General features: G+C 39.9%; 1 protein-coding gene across 10 annotated transcripts in view; it reads right to left on the reverse strand.

Annotated features, from left to right (window-relative positions):
- The window catches only part of sqd (RNA-binding protein squid), a 69,753-nt gene extending 61,249 nt beyond the window's left edge, over nt 1-8,504 (reverse strand). For all 10 annotated transcript variants that reach the window (XM_067154670.2, XM_067154678.2, XM_067154677.2 and 7 more), the window contains exon 1: nt 8,254-8,504. In XM_067154670.2, the coding sequence (XP_067010771.1) occupies nt 8,254-8,438 (185 nt within the window). In that variant the 5' untranslated portion in view covers nt 8,439-8,504. The remainder of the gene's footprint in view (nt 1-8,253) is intronic.
- Between the last annotated feature and the right edge of the window lie 7,538 nt (nt 8,505-16,042).

The raw sequence follows: 16,042 nt of genomic DNA on the forward strand, positions 1-16,042 counted from the left end.
CTTAGTTACGAAAAGATCAGTCCGTCTTGTGAATACTATACAAAAAAACTAGTACATATCCAATACCACTATAGGCCATTAATATGGTCAATGTGTGTGTGTGTAGTAATGTATTTGTACTCAAGTCACAGGGATAAGCAGTGAACAATGCTGTACCTAATGATACTGAACACCCTTTTTAACAAACAAATGAGCAATTATTAGTGATATTTCAAAACATTAGCAAGAAAAACAAACCATGTTGTCAAAAAATTAAATTTCCAGTTTCAAAATATCAGCACAGCAATTTCAGGCAATGGCAACAAGGGAATCCGTCCAACACTATACAAACCACGAGAGTTTAATCCTGATGTAAACTTGGTATGTCCACGCCTCTGCCAAAGAGTTTTGATTAGCTGAGCATGTAGTTGTAAGTATTCTCATTTTGGTTCCGTATTGAAGATGACACATATCACTAATATTTATAGGAGCATGTAGTACCTACCATCTCAAAAATGTTTTGTGTTCGGGCATACAGGGCTGCACATCACATATAACAGTGCGAAGATCTGAACTTCTGAATAGACGACTAAACCTGCATTCTGTTCACTTAGTTTATTGAACACATTCACAATGCCCTGCCCATGCTCACTTCAGACTGGTTTTTCCTCTTTTGTGCTTCACTATATGCAACAGTCCTACCTCTTGCTCGATTTTTCTCACTATGAATACGGACTGCTGGAAGATGCAACACCTTATCTCCACGCAGTAGTTGGGACTTTCTCCAGGAAAAACTTAGAAACCATTACTTAAGGATTATTACATGGAATGTTACTTGAAATGCTTCCAAGTATACCTTATGATTGTGGAAGAGGTGTTCAATACGCTTGCCTGGGACCAACCCACCTGCCCCTAGAAGTACATTTACTTTTATAACCAGAAATACCGCTTTAGACGCCACGTTTAACGGTGATTTGTTCCTGTAAGGAAGAGGACGACATCACCGACACCCAGGATGAGGTCGAGAATTTCCAACCACTGCAGAAGAAAAAATTATGAAGCGGCCAGGGAAGTTTATTTCTCATGCCGTGGCCCCTTTAAAGGTCATTTATTAGCTTTAAGGTATTTTTGCACCTCGAGGACAATCTGCATCGCCGCGGTGCATACTGCTGCACGGCAACAAAAAAATACAGATGTGAATGATGATCCACAAAATCACTAATTTGTCACAAATAGTAATGACGGTATTTCTTAACCTCCAATTTGAGACCGTGTAAATCATACCTTACATTTGTCACAAATATTAGTGATATTTTGTGAATCAACATCATTGGATTAACATCATTCACATAACCAAAGTATAGTCATATCAAACCAACAACCAACAGTTGGCAGCATTGTCGTTCCTCTCGACACTCTCTCAGGCTACTAATGAGACAGTGAAGTGGCTCACGTTACTAAACATTGAGTAAGGCTTACTATAGCTTCGCCCTTTCCCCCCCCACTACGAGAAGACTTCCTCTATTACACCACGCCTTATGCCTTCATCTCGTTATTTAATCACCACTTTATTTTTTAAAAATCTTATACATACAGCAGTATATATGACAACCATATTTTAATTTCATTACATACTCTTCCAAACTCTAAATGTAATGAACTAAAAATTAACGTGACGTACAATTCTTGTAGCTTGCATACAGTCGAATGAGTGCGACTTGCTTCTCCAATCAACTACGTCTATGTCCACGTGCAAAGGCAAGGTGCTCTGCCTATTTGTTTACATGGTGCTCTGCCTATTTGTTTACATCAGGATTAAACTCTGTTCTTGCTGTAACAAACCTAGGATGTTGTCTGGAGCAAATGTCACATAAAAATTGATAATTTTCTTGAAGGCAGGATGAAGCTACAAAAATGTCAAATATTTTGAGGTTAACTAGAATACTTGCTACATAAATCACAAAACTCCCAGAAAATGTTAATATAATGGGCAAAAAAGGACATGTACAAAATAAGTCTTACAACCAGTTGCACAGAAGTCTTAACCGGTATGCTACCTGTGACCCAACAGTGTGTATGGCGCATTAGGCAGAATTGGACCGTGCAGTACAGTATACATGAATACTAAGCTCTGCTGCATGTTTGATGCAGTGTTGCTATTCCCTATTAAGACCTCGTACACAGGAAATTGTATAGAATCTGACATGCCATTGAGTTGAATTCAGAATACATATGGCCCTGAAGAAATCTCATGAAGTGCTCTAATGTCAGAGCTCTAAGTGGATGAATGATCAATGTTCTAGTACGTAATTGGATGAAAGATCATGAAGAAAAAGATACTGATAAACAATAATGGCACCATGACATTAACAGAACAGGATATTTGAGAAGTGAAATATTTGTTTAAAACTAGTGAAGATTGATCAGGAACCCAATACCGCCATAGCTAGAGAATCTAATAGTTCAGCTGATATGGCAGAACTGGTAACTGCTGATTAAAAAACAAGTTCAGTGTTCTCCCTAGAACAAAATGGGCACATCACCCCATAGTTGACACAGACTACACCTGACTAACCTAGGTATGTAATATTATTGGCTTTAGATCCCACTACTTTTAGTGACGCCAAGGTGCCAGATCTGAGTCCCGCAGGAATTCATTTCCTATGCCAGTAAATCTAAAGACAAGGCTGGCGTGTTTGAGCACCTTCAAATGCCACCGGACTGAGCCAAGATCGAACCTGCCAGCGCCTCGACCTTCTGAGCTACTCATCCTTGCACCTAGATGTGTGCTAGTTACATACTGCATCACTGAATGCTCTAAATTAAAACTGAAATACTGTAAAAACTATTTTAAATGAAATACTCAGTATCAGCATAATTTCAATCGCATCAAAGTTTATTTGTGTAGCTCAGCAGTGTTGGGCGAGTAGTGACTAGATTAGAATGGCATCGTATGCGAGCACGATTTCTTAAACCCGTATGGCACTCCACAGTAACAGGGTGATAAGTCCCACTGTTACACAATTATGAACGAGCAGTAGTTAAAAATATATCAGGAACAAAAGAAAAGACTAACCCTAAAATACTTCAATTTTGCGACTGTTTACCTGTCTTATTAACACCCCGAGGAGCATAAATTGAAATTTTATTGGATCACCAACTACGCAGAAAGGAACCTAAAATCTGGCTTTTAATTTACCCAAGATTTGACGGCTTACAACACCAAGCATTTAAAGAATTCGCGCTTCTGGTGGAATATTTCAAAATATACTAATGCTATTAAGAAAACAGTTGCAGCTTTCACTAAGGGTACGATGCGCATTCGTATCCCTGAAATATCACTAAAATTTGTCACAAATGGAACGTAATAATTGCTTTTGCACATATCAAGTGAAAAATCTGCAGCAAATTAAGAAATACAGTCATTTGAGAAATATGAGAACATGCTTAAGGCTTGTAGACAGGACTGGTTTGTCGTACTCCGCTGCTGGTGCCGTCTTGTTACTTTCTTCAGGTCCAGGACAAGCACCGTGCAATGGAAGTGCTGTGTCTGTGGATTCTCATTATCTTTGTCCATTCGCTGCTGGTGCCGTCTTGTTACTTTCTTCAGGTCCAGGGCTAGCACCGTGGAATGGGAGTGCTATGTCTGGATTCTCATTATCTTTGTCCATATGACTAGAGCGGCCAGTTCAAACAGCAAAATGGAGGTCAACAGAAAAATATGGACCAATAAATCACTAGTCCACAGAATTATTCTTATGTACATTGGCCATACCATTTTGTCGCCTATTAAATACTGCATATCGCAGTACAATTCAGGAAGTGATGTCATTGACAACTGAAGCAATGAAACGAAAGCAAAGAACTTCAGTGAACACAGACATCACACACGAAATTGTTGAAAGTGTAAGACAATAGACATACGTCACTGAGCGTAACACCAAATGTACTTGTAAAGTGGTAAAAGTACGTATACATAATCTCCAAAAATCAAATATTTCTTAATTTGCTGCAGATTTTTCACTTAATATGTATAAATGCAATTATACTCCATTTGTGACAAATTTTAGTGATATTTCAGGGATACGAATGCGCACTATACCCTTTCACTAATTTTCTTACCATTTGTACAGTTTTCATAAGAGTTGTGAAGACCAACTGCTACGTAACTTAGTTTAAGGACACCCCATAGGCAGCGCAAGAAGTTTAAACAAATTCAAGTTTTTTTTTACACCCCCAGATGCTTTTGTTCAGCTCTGCAGTAAAATTCCTACTGCCGACTGGGGTCCCTTCCCACGCAACGGCTCACATTCTTTCTTTGACCCAGTATTCTTCCCGACCTAACTGCTCATTTCTGCAACCCAGCTGACAAAAATTTCAACCTCAGATGAAACAAGTTGTAAAATGTTCAAATGCTAACGGCAAAGACTGTTGCAAACTGGCAGTAATACAGTAGCAATATTACTTTATTGCTTGAACCACAAAACAGTTCACGCTATCAGGAATGAATTTCTTACTGTTGAGCACGAATTATCACTAAAACTGGCATTGTTTCAGCATTGATTAGCCTACATCAACTTTACCAAGAACAAATTTCAAATGGAAGAACTGGACACATCCTTTCCCCTTATTGAGCTCCTGCTAGGTTGGGATGTTTATGGCACCTATCTTCCCACATCGACAATTGCTGGTCTTCAACTGTGTTTCTACAGGTTTCTTCTAATTACACTGTTCTGGATAATTTTCAACCATCTTTTGAGTCCCCCTCACCTTCTCCCTCTCAAGGTTCCCATCATCTACTTCCATATCCTTCCCTCTTCCATCCTGGAAATGTCCAAATTGTCAAATGAATCACTCACCATTTTATCAGGAAGCCTTTTTCCATTCAGATTTTTCACTGAAAACAGTGCACAAGGTGAACAATATTCCTCTCAGGTTCCTAGTAGTCAATGAAGACAGATGAACGGTTATGAAAGAGAGTTTGCCATGTGTTCAGGGTCAGATAACTGAGCTTACATTAGTGAGATAGTGTCAAATCCCAGTCTGTAGCCCTGAAGATGGATTTCTGTGGTTTCCCATCTTCACACCAGACAAATGCTGGGGCTGTAAGTACTGTAATCCAAGGCCATGGTTGATCCCATTCCTAGCCAATTCCTATCCCAGTCACCATAAAGGCCCAATGTGTGGTGGGGCAGCGTAAGGCAAAATTGTGAAAATAAAGATTACTAGTCATTTCAAAGTAACCTACATCAGTATGACAAAATTGACCTTTCACTGGAACGCAGTAAATGGCCCAATCTGAAAACTTGATTGAAATACAAAACCTTCCGATATGAAGAAAATTCCCAGGGAACCTACCAGCCAGGTTAGCTAATGTGATTATAAATCTAGGGCAAAATTTATGACATACAAATAATCCTTCAGCAAACCACACGTAACATGATTGTAAATAAGTTAAAACTTCTACTGTCCAATTATGAAACAATTACCATACTAAGTTTCTAAAGAGCAAGACTTTACAAACTACTCCACAGCTGGGAAGCCAAAATTCACAAGACTCAGGAATCTGTAAGCAAACTTCTTTGATCTGAATGAAAGCACTGTTGATAAAGCTAAGCAAAGTGACTGTTCCAGCTTTAACTTAAGATGAAAAATTGTTACTTAAAATAGAGCAAACCACACTGATATTTAATATTTTTCTTCAGCAAATTTATAATTTAAAAACTACACTTGCTTATTACTCTTAATACTAAAACAATGACCATATCATACAAGGACTCCACAACCTCCATAAAATCTCCAACATAAGGACATTGCACACTTGACAGTCAAGAAGGAACACTTTACACATGCCATAAATAGACATACTGCCCATAAACCATGCAAACTGCATTGCCATTATGGGATAGCAAAATTTTAACCCCAGTGATCAGTCCACTAAAATTTTGTAATGAGAAGCATCATTTAAGAACCAATGTGCTCAAGAAAACATCATTGAAAATACCACTAAAACTTCAACTATTTGATTAGGCAACAAGAGGATCTTGTAACAGTCCAGATGTTACAGGTTCTGGTTGTAATCAGTACAATTCATACATTGCTAGATTCTCAAATCACAAGCAACATGAATGTCCAGGAAAATTAATTTGTCGAGGAAAAAGTACAAAAGATATTCTGTTTAATGCAAACTTCAGATAAAAACTTAGGTTTAACCGAAATCTTCAATACCACCCAACAGATAAACTTCATCGGAAACCTATGTGAAGTCAAGTCTGCACGGGCCCAGAAAAAATAGCTTGTAAATAACCAAAATTAACACTTATGCAGATCAGTAACCAAAATAACAGTTGCCACAAATGAAGTGTTTAAAGTTTATAAGTACATTTCAGCCAACTGTTGCCAAACTCTAATATATGTCTATTCGTTTATAGAATATACATGTTCGCTACAGAAAGGCACAACTGGAAGAGTTCAGCATCACTACGAATCTCAAGTTAAGAGCATGTCTACTTTCCTAAGTATCTGCAACAGAAACTACATCCCACCCTGCTGAAAGGAAAAAAAAAAAAAGCAACAAAATTAACTTCCACTAAGCAACGTGTCTAAACTGAAGGCTGCAAGCCATCAAAAATGCTGAAGACGTAGACTACTATAAGCTCTATCCCATACCCAACACAGGTTTTGGATTATGGAAAATCATTTATGAAATCCAATAAAACTATCATCTTGCATGTAATATTTTATGGTATACAGGGAAAGCTGCTTTTTTTTTAAACCATACCAGAGTAACTGAAGCCTTCCATAATTTGAAATTTTCCTCAACACTTAATAAATTTTGAGATAAGTAATGCTGCCGTTCCAATACAAAGATTACCACTACGCTCCAATAGATTACATAACCGCAAATTTCAAACTATGTACATTGCTTGCAACACCTGAAGAGTATCAGTTGGGAGGTACAGTCACTTGAGAATCTAGCCAGAAAGGATGCAGAAGTGCACATGTAATTAAATCTGTATAAATATTTAGGGCGGTGAGAAAAACAGCAATGTAATGAAACATTAAAGCAATCCATAAACAATATATTTCCTTACGTAACCTATGACCTGGAAAAATGAGCAATATCATGGGTTTACACAATAACATTACCTTCCGATATTTGGCAAAATGAGTCACAATATAACAGCTGCTTCGAGTCTTAATCCATGCAGATAGGAAGATCACTAGTTACCCAAGATTTAGAATACCAAGAACCATGTAAACATAAGGGTAACTACCTCTCCCACGGAATGTTTTCAACACAGAGCAGAACAAACTTCCCCCCATGCAAATTAACAAAGGCATGTACACATATATCGCAACAGAACTAAGATGAATTCAGTTAATTCAATGTACAATCCCAGTTGTCAAATTATCATGGAGGTTAGAGCAGTAGTATACAGCCAAAAAAAAAGGCAGATACAACACTTGAGCAACTATGAAATCCAAACAAATATGAGTAATATGCAACCACAGAAAAACTTATTCCGTAACTTAAAAGAGACGTTTCGTGTTTCTCAAGCAACACACTGAAAAGAGAGGTTATATTATAATTACTACAAAGAATGTAACAAGAACACATTGCACACAAGTTTTGACCAACTTTTGATTAGACTGCACAATTACGACGGATGATAAAAAACACCGGATAGCCATGGTATCTGAAAACAAAATATAACTAGGCCTAAAATTCGAAAGGTAGCGACAAACTGAAAACTTCCCAATATAACTTACCCAGTTTCTGAATGAACATGATAGTGGTTGCAAATACCCAAATTTTACAGGCGTGACAAGTGCTGAATCTATCCTTCCAATAAATAAGTTCCACAACAAAATGAGTAAACAAAACCAGCACACAGCTTCATTGACTCCGACTGCCCAAGACGCTTCAAATTATACAGGTCGCCATTTTACGAATTGAACGAAATCCTAGGGATTTACAACAAATGATAGTCCTGATCCTCGAGAAAATTATACAAAATTAAATCATAATTCCAGACGTGCTTAATGAAAACGTCAGAAGTAATGCTGCGTTCAAGATGTTCCGGATGAATTCAGATAGAAAAAATTGCCAACACGAGTAAAGTGCCGCCATTGTCGTGGTCTACAAGCAAGCGTGCTAATGATATTTAGGTCCTAGTCCAGAATACAATGGAACAGTACAAGCTGTGCGTGGTTTAATTTACATCCATCATTGAATAAATACAGACAAATCAAAAGAATTGAATTATTTACCTGTCGTCGTCACGACCCGGCGCCTCTGCGCTACCACTATCTGCGGGAGCAGAAGCGTCACCACCGCCACTCTCATTTACACCCTCTGCATCACCATTAATTTGTTCGTCTTGCTGAAATTGTTGATCACCACCATCTTGTTGAAATTCACTGTTTTGCATTTCATATTCTTGGTTATCTCCCATTTTAAGAATTGAAGTGTATCAACACGTCTATACAATACGACTGCCGGATGATGAAGAGGCAAGGAGGAGGGAAGGCGTCCTAGACTAGGTGGAAGCCCAAACTCGCTCTTCACCTTCCGCATCCAATCACAACTTCACCATGTTCAAAAGCGAGCCTATGACAAGCGAACAGAAGTATGCGTAAGGTCATTTTACGTTGCTGTTCTGCGGAGAAAAGCGACCTTATTGATGAAAACCGCCAAATCTTTCACGTCTGCGTGGAAGCTTCCTGGTTATTGACGTCATTAAAAAAATAGTGCGTTGTCTAGTTTGTATTTAAAATTACCAACTCGAAAATACTGCTTTTCTTATTAATTGCATTTCTTACAAAGATTAAACTTGAACATTTGAGAGAACAATAATTGTACAAAGTTGAGTTAGGAATCACGCTTGAAATAGCTGTACAGTTGTACAGTAGCTTTCAGCAGTCTTACAGCTTTGTTGTTTTAATCTATCGTTGCAAGAAGGAACTTTGCTATAGAAGTCACTTTATTGTTCAGACTGCTTCAGACAAGAGTATAGTAGTTGCAAGTTCTAATAGCAGAACCTGAAACAAATACTTAGTACCTTTGCCTCAGTAATGTTGGAATATCGTTCTCCATTTTGACAAACCGTGCACGCTTGCAGGGTTCTGTGAGTACTGTATCAGAAAATTGCTGCTTATCTCCATAATGTTCTCAGTATATAATTTTCATTTCTTTCAGTATATTATCACATTATTATTAATCTAGTGCGATATCAGTCTGGCAAATAAGTCTTACAGTACTCCAACCCGATGAACCGTAATATTAGAAGTATTGTGGGTTGTTGGCCGCAATCACCCCACAAAGATTACAAAATAGGAAAAGATTTTACTATCAACCATTGGCGTTAATTACGGGCATTCTTTTATATTAATATATTTATCTCAAATATCCGGGACTGATAATCCCGACAGTTTAGCCCTAAAACACCTCCTATTCAAATTCCGGTAGCCGAAGACATGTATCACTTGATACTATTGTATTTAGCAGTGGGCTTTTCCTTTATGAAGTAGAGATTACTAAAAACTAGAGTACTCTTCAGATATGACTGGTAACCAAAAAATGTTCATATTGTATTCATAACCATGGGCGTAGATAGAACGGCATATCCGAATAGACCAATCAAACAAACTGACTTATAAATACACTGACACTACCCGTCAGCGCTTCGCCCGCGATTGTTTTAACTGAAGTAGCAATTACGTTTTTGGTATTTATATGAAGAATGTTTTACTGCAAATACGAAGTTGTGTTTTAGTTCGCGGCCAAGAAAATCGGAAAGAATTGTAATGCATTTATTATTACCGGTATAACATACATACATCTTCATTATGGACTGTTATGCCTATGAGCGTTCAGTCTGCAAGCATCTCTGAATTTACTAACCGCCGCCACAACCCTCTATTTGTAACTAGTTCTGTGTCCTCATTTAGTTCTATACATCTTATCTTTAAATCGTTAGAAACTGAGTCTTACCATCGTGATCTCGGTCTCTCTCTACTTCTCTTACCCTCAATAACAGAGTCCATTATTCTCCTAGATAACCTATCTTCCTCCATTCGCCTCACATGATACCATCACCGAGGCCGGTTTATGCGTTCACCTTCATCCATCGAATTAATTCCTAACTTATCTTTCCTCATTCCGGGTACCCTCCTGCCATTGTCCCCACCTGTTCGTACTAGAAATCCTTCTCGCAACTTTCATGTCTGTTACTTCTAATTTATGAATAATATATCTGAATCCATCCAGCTTTCACTCCCCTAAAGAAACTTTGGTCTGAAAACAGACCGATGTAAAGATAATTTCGTCCGGGAGCTGACTTCCTACAAAATATTGTGATAGTAACTGCGACCTCAGCAGCCTCAGGCGGCAGCTGGTTCCGCTGGGTGCCGTGGTTCAAATCCCGGGCACTCAATGTGAGATTTGTGCTGAACAAAGCGGAGGCGAGACAGGTTTTTCTCCGGGTACTCCGGTTTTCCCTGTCATCTTTCATTCCAGAAACACTCTCCACTATCATTTCATTTTATCTGTCAGCCATTAATCATTGCCCCAGAGGAGTGCGACAGGCCTCGGCAGGCGGCACCATTCCTATCCTCGCCGCAAGATGGGGGCTTCATTCATTCCATCCCTGACCCGGTCAATGACAGGAAAACAGGTTGTAGGTTTTTTCAACTGCGAGCTCACTGCACTTTGACTCAATCTCTCATCCTGGGAGAACACACATCCTAAATAGTTGCAATTATCTACATGTAACCCCAATCTGACAACAATTCTCTTGAATTTCTCTTGGAAAGACTTTTTCATACTATATCCACCGCACCTATTTTCAAGTTCCAATCTGCCATTAAGACTAAGTCGTCAGCATACGCCGAGCTAGATCCCTCCCCGCCACTCAGTAGATGATTCATGTAAGCTATGAACAACAAAGGTGAAATATTACAGCATAACCCCTATAAGTACCTTGAACCAAGAACTCGTCAATTCTTACCGCAGCCCAATTGTCAACAAAAATGCCTTTGATTGACTGTAATGCATATATCATCATTATGTTATGCCTTTCAGCGTTCAGTCTGCAAGCCTTTATGAATTCATAAATTTGTGGCCACAATCCTCTATTTGCACCTAGTGCTGTGGGCTCATTTAGTTCTATACCTCTTATCTTTAAATCGTTAGAAACTGAGTCTAACCATCGTCGTCTTGGTCTCCCTCTACTCCTCTTACCCTCCATAGCAGAGTCCATTATTCTCCTAGGTAACCTATCCTCCTCCATTCGCCTCACATGACCCCACCACCGAAGCAGGTATATGCGTACAGCTTCATCCATTGTGTTCATTCCTAACTTAGCCTTTATCTCCTCATTCCGGGTACCCTCCTGCCAGTGTTCCCACCTGTTTGTACCAGCAATCATTCTCGCTACTTTCATGTCTGTTACTTCTAACTTATGAATAAGATATCCTGAGTCCACCCAACTTTCGCTCCCGTAAAACAAAGTTGGTCTGAAAAAAAGACCGATGTAAAGATAATTTGGTCCGGCAGCTGACTTCCTTCTTACAGAATACTGCTGATCGCAACTCACACATCCTAAATACTTGAAATTATCGACCTATTCCAGCTTTGTATCACCAATCTAACATTCAAGTCTCTCGGATTTCTTACCTACTGACATCAATTTAATCTTCGAAAGGCTAATTTTCATACCGAAAATCTGATCCTGACAACCCCTTTGTGGTCTGAAACCACACTGGTTTTCATCAAACTTACTCTCAATTACTGATCGCAATCTTCCTTCCAAAATGCCAATGAACACCTTGTCTGGTATACAGATTAATGAGATATAGTTATAGTTGTTGCAATCCTTCCTGTTCCCTTGCTTACAGATACAATCAGTCACAAAAGTCTACATACACCACCTACTACTTCAAAATATAGGATATTGGAAGGATATTTTTCTGTTTAACCTTCGTAAACTAATAATACACAATATAATCATCTATTCTACCCATACATGTCGCTTTCAACAAAATACTTCCGGGAAGGTACTGTATAAAGAAATAGCAAAAGCGCATCGCACAAAAGTCAACATACACGTGTGCATTAGTCCACTGTTTATATCTTGGGAGGATTAAAGAGGGCCATGCTCCAACCATCGAGGTGTTCACTTGTGACAGTACGGAGGGAAAGTGACTAACGATGCCTAGAAAAGAAATACCTATGGATATTCGTAATTTAATAGTGGCATTACATTATACTGGTAGATCTTATGGGAATATAGCGGAGATTGTGGGGAAGACTCGTGCAACTGTTTTAACAATTGTGTGCAATTTCAAATTGAATGGTAGTGTGATGAATAAATCACGTTCTGGCCGTCCACGCATATTAAATGACCGTGATGTTCGGTCAGTCTTGAAGACAGTGAAGTCCAATCCACGGCCAAGTGCTCCTAAAATCGCGACAGATATTGCAAACACTACACATAAGGCTGTACGTCCCGAAACTGCAAGGAGGATTTTACGGACAAACGGATTTCGAGGAAGAAGTGCAAGACGTATGCCTCTAATTACGGAGGAGAATCGAAGGAAGAGGATAGAGTTTGCCAGACAGCATCTTGGGAAAGATGTTACGTTTTGGAAACGAGTTCTCTTTACGGTTGAAAGTCCCTACAAAGTATTTAGAGCAGATGGCAGTGGTAAAATATGGCGTATAGCAAATGAAGCCATGAAAACTGAAAATCTTGTACCAACCGTCAAACATGGTGGAGGCACTGTGATGGTATGGGGATCAATGGCGGCGGCTGGGGTGGGAAATTTGCTTTTTACTGAAGGCATAATGGATTACAGGCAGTATCTCAACATATTACGACAACATCTGAAAGCGTCTGCAGAAAGTTTAGGGCTTGGACGACAATGGATCTTCCAACAGGATAACCATCCAAAACACACTGCTCGCACCGTCTGAGAATGGATCCTGTATAACGTTCCTAAACAATTGCACTCACCACTCCAATCGAGCATATCTGGGCTGAAGTCGAAGAAAGACTTCGCAAATATCGAATCACAAACAAAGATACTTTGAAGGATGCACTGAAGAGGGCATGGTCCGAAATAACTCCATCGATGACAGAACATCTTGTGTTATCTATGCCTAGAAGACTGCAGACTGTTATACTGTAGACGCAGATGGAGGTGCTACGAAGTATTGAGAGTGAACACTTTTGTGAGTTGCTACCTTTAGTTCGTTTTCTATTTTTGTCACAAAATAAGTACCTGAATGTTTATTTTTGTTATGACAACGTTTATGTCACTGTAAAGGAAAAAGGTGGTATAAACTTAATATTTATTTGTGTTTCTTGTATAGGTAGAACATTTACTAGGTGTATGTAGACTTTTGTGACTGATTGTAGGTGCAATTACTGCTTTTGTCCTATCAAAAGGTACCTTACTAACACTCCGTGATAATCTTATTACACTGTGAAGCCATTTCATCCCTGCATTCCAACTACATTTCACCATTTCAGATCGAAGTTTATGTATTCCTGCTGCTTTATGACAATGCAGTTTATTTACCATTCTTTCCACTTCCTTAAGAGTAATTTCACCAACACCATTGACCTCCTCCCCATAAGCTCGCTTGTTTGCGGCGTCACCAGGAAGATTTCATTTTAGGTTGAGAAGATTTTCAAAATATTCCTTCCACCTGTTCAGTGATTCCTGGGATCTAGTATGAGTTCACATGATTTATTCAAATCAATATCAGTTTCCTTTTTCCCTCCCTTCCTAAGATTACCGGGCGAGTTGACCGTGCCGTCAGGGGCACGCAGCTGTGAGCTTGCATAGCTGCAGTCGCTTAAGTTCGGCCAGTATCCAGTAATGGGGAGATAGTGGGTTCGAGCCCCACTGTCGGCAGCCCTGAAAATGGTTTTCCGTGCTTTCCTATTTCCATACCAGGCAAGTGCTGGGGCTGTACCTTAATTAAGGTCCCGGCCGCTTCCTTCCAACTCCTAGCCCTTTCCTATTCCATCGTCGCCATAAGACCTATCTGTGTCGGTGTGACGTAAAGCAACTAGCCTTCCTAAGATTCTTTGTTATTGTTCAGAAACGTTTCCCTGCTGCTTGACCTAGCCTATCCAGGTTATTACCAAATTCTTCCCACAACTTCTTGGATTCAACAACTGTTTGTTTCGCTCTGTTTCTTTCATCTACATACAAATCCCTATCAGCATCAGTCCTTGTTTGGAGCCATTTCTGATAAGCCTTCCTTTTACGTTTACAAGCTACTCTCACTTCATCATTCCACCAAGATTACTGAAGGATACGAAGGGGTGATTGGTAAATGTGGGGAAGATATGGAAACCAATAGTAAGGGGAAGCGTTTGCTGCTTTGCTGGACATTTCTAAGATATTTCCCATAATAGCACAGAAGTCTAACAAGCGCTTCACATTCCTATTATAGCTTCCATATCTTCCCCACATTTACCAATCACGTTGAAAACTCGCATTACCACTAGCCTATCTTTGCTGTTGACTCTGACTACGATGTCACTCAATGCTTCATAAAACTTGTCAACTTCATTCTCATCTGCACCCACACATTGTGAATACACTGAGACAATCATATTCCTAATTCCTCCAACTGCGAAATCTACCCACACCAATCGTTCATTTACGTGCCTAACAGAAAACTATATTGCGTGCAATAGTATTCCTGATGAACAGTCCTACCCCACACTCTGCCCTTCCCTTTTTAACACCCGGTAAGTACACTCTTCCTCGTTATCTCCCCTTACCCGAATATCATGTGGGGCTTGCGCTTTCTCCATCGACCACCCCTAGATTGTACATGTACAAGTTAAGGAAAATAAATAAATAAATAATAATAATAATCTTTCTTTCTTTGGATCTTTCTTTCTTTCTTAATCTGTTTACCCTTCAGGGTTGGTTATTCCGTCGGACTCGGCGAGGGATCCCACCTCTACCGCCTCAAATGCAGTGTCCTGGAGCGTGAGACTTTGGGTCGGGGGATACAAATGGGAGGAGGACCAGTACCTCACCCAGGCGGTCTAGTCTGCTATGCTGAACAGGGGCCTTGTGGGGCGGGGGGGGGGAAGCTTGGAAGCGAGTAGACAAGAAAGAGGGAAGGAAGCGGCCGTGGCCTTAGGTTAGGTACCATTCTGACATTTGCCTGGAGGAGAAGTGGGGAAACAACGGAAAATAACTTCGAGGATGGCTGAGGTGGGAATCGAAACCCCTTCTACACAGTTGACCACGCGAGACTGAGAGGACCCCGTTCCAGCCCTCGTACAACTTTTCATATTTCGTGGCAGAGCCGGGAATCGAACCCGGGCCTCCGGGAGTGGCAGGTAATATAAGTAACCACTACACCACAGAAGCGGGTAATAATAATAATAATAATAATAATAATAATAATAATAATAATAATAATAATAATAATCATTAACTCCTAAAACATTCAAATGCATCCTCTTTGCTGACTCAGCCAGTTCTACTTCCTTTCTTCCATAAGCCCCATTAATACTGATAGCTCGCTATCGAATTCCATTTTGCTCGCCAAGTCGTATCCAAGGAGTCCCTCACCTGTCAACTGGGAGTGGGACTCCGTTACTCCCGTAGGTCCGAGGCTTTCTTAAAACGTTCTGACAAGGGAAGTATCAGGTAAGACGGGTCGAAAACTACCTTGACATTTTTTGACACCCCCGTTGTGTTCTATAAGAGGACAACGTGCGGAAAATAAGCCTCTAGTCCGGCTCCATCGCTAAATGGTTAGCGTGCTGGCCTTTGGCCACAGGGGTCCCGGGTTCGATTCCCGACAGGGTAGGAAACTTTAACCATAATTGATTAATTTCGCTGGCACGCGGGGTCGGTGAATATGTCGTCTTCATCATCATTACATCCTCATCACGACGCGCAGGTCGCCTACGGATGTCAAATCAAAAGACCTGCACCTGGCGAGCCGAACTTGTCCTCGGACACTCCCGGCACTAAAAGTCAAACGCCATTTCATTTCATCAGCCTCTAAATTTAA

Source organism: Anabrus simplex, chromosome 10 (genome assembly GCF_040414725.1).
Source record: "Anabrus simplex isolate iqAnaSimp1 chromosome 10, ASM4041472v1, whole genome shotgun sequence".
Taxonomy (NCBI): domain Eukaryota; kingdom Metazoa; phylum Arthropoda; class Insecta; order Orthoptera; family Tettigoniidae; genus Anabrus; species Anabrus simplex.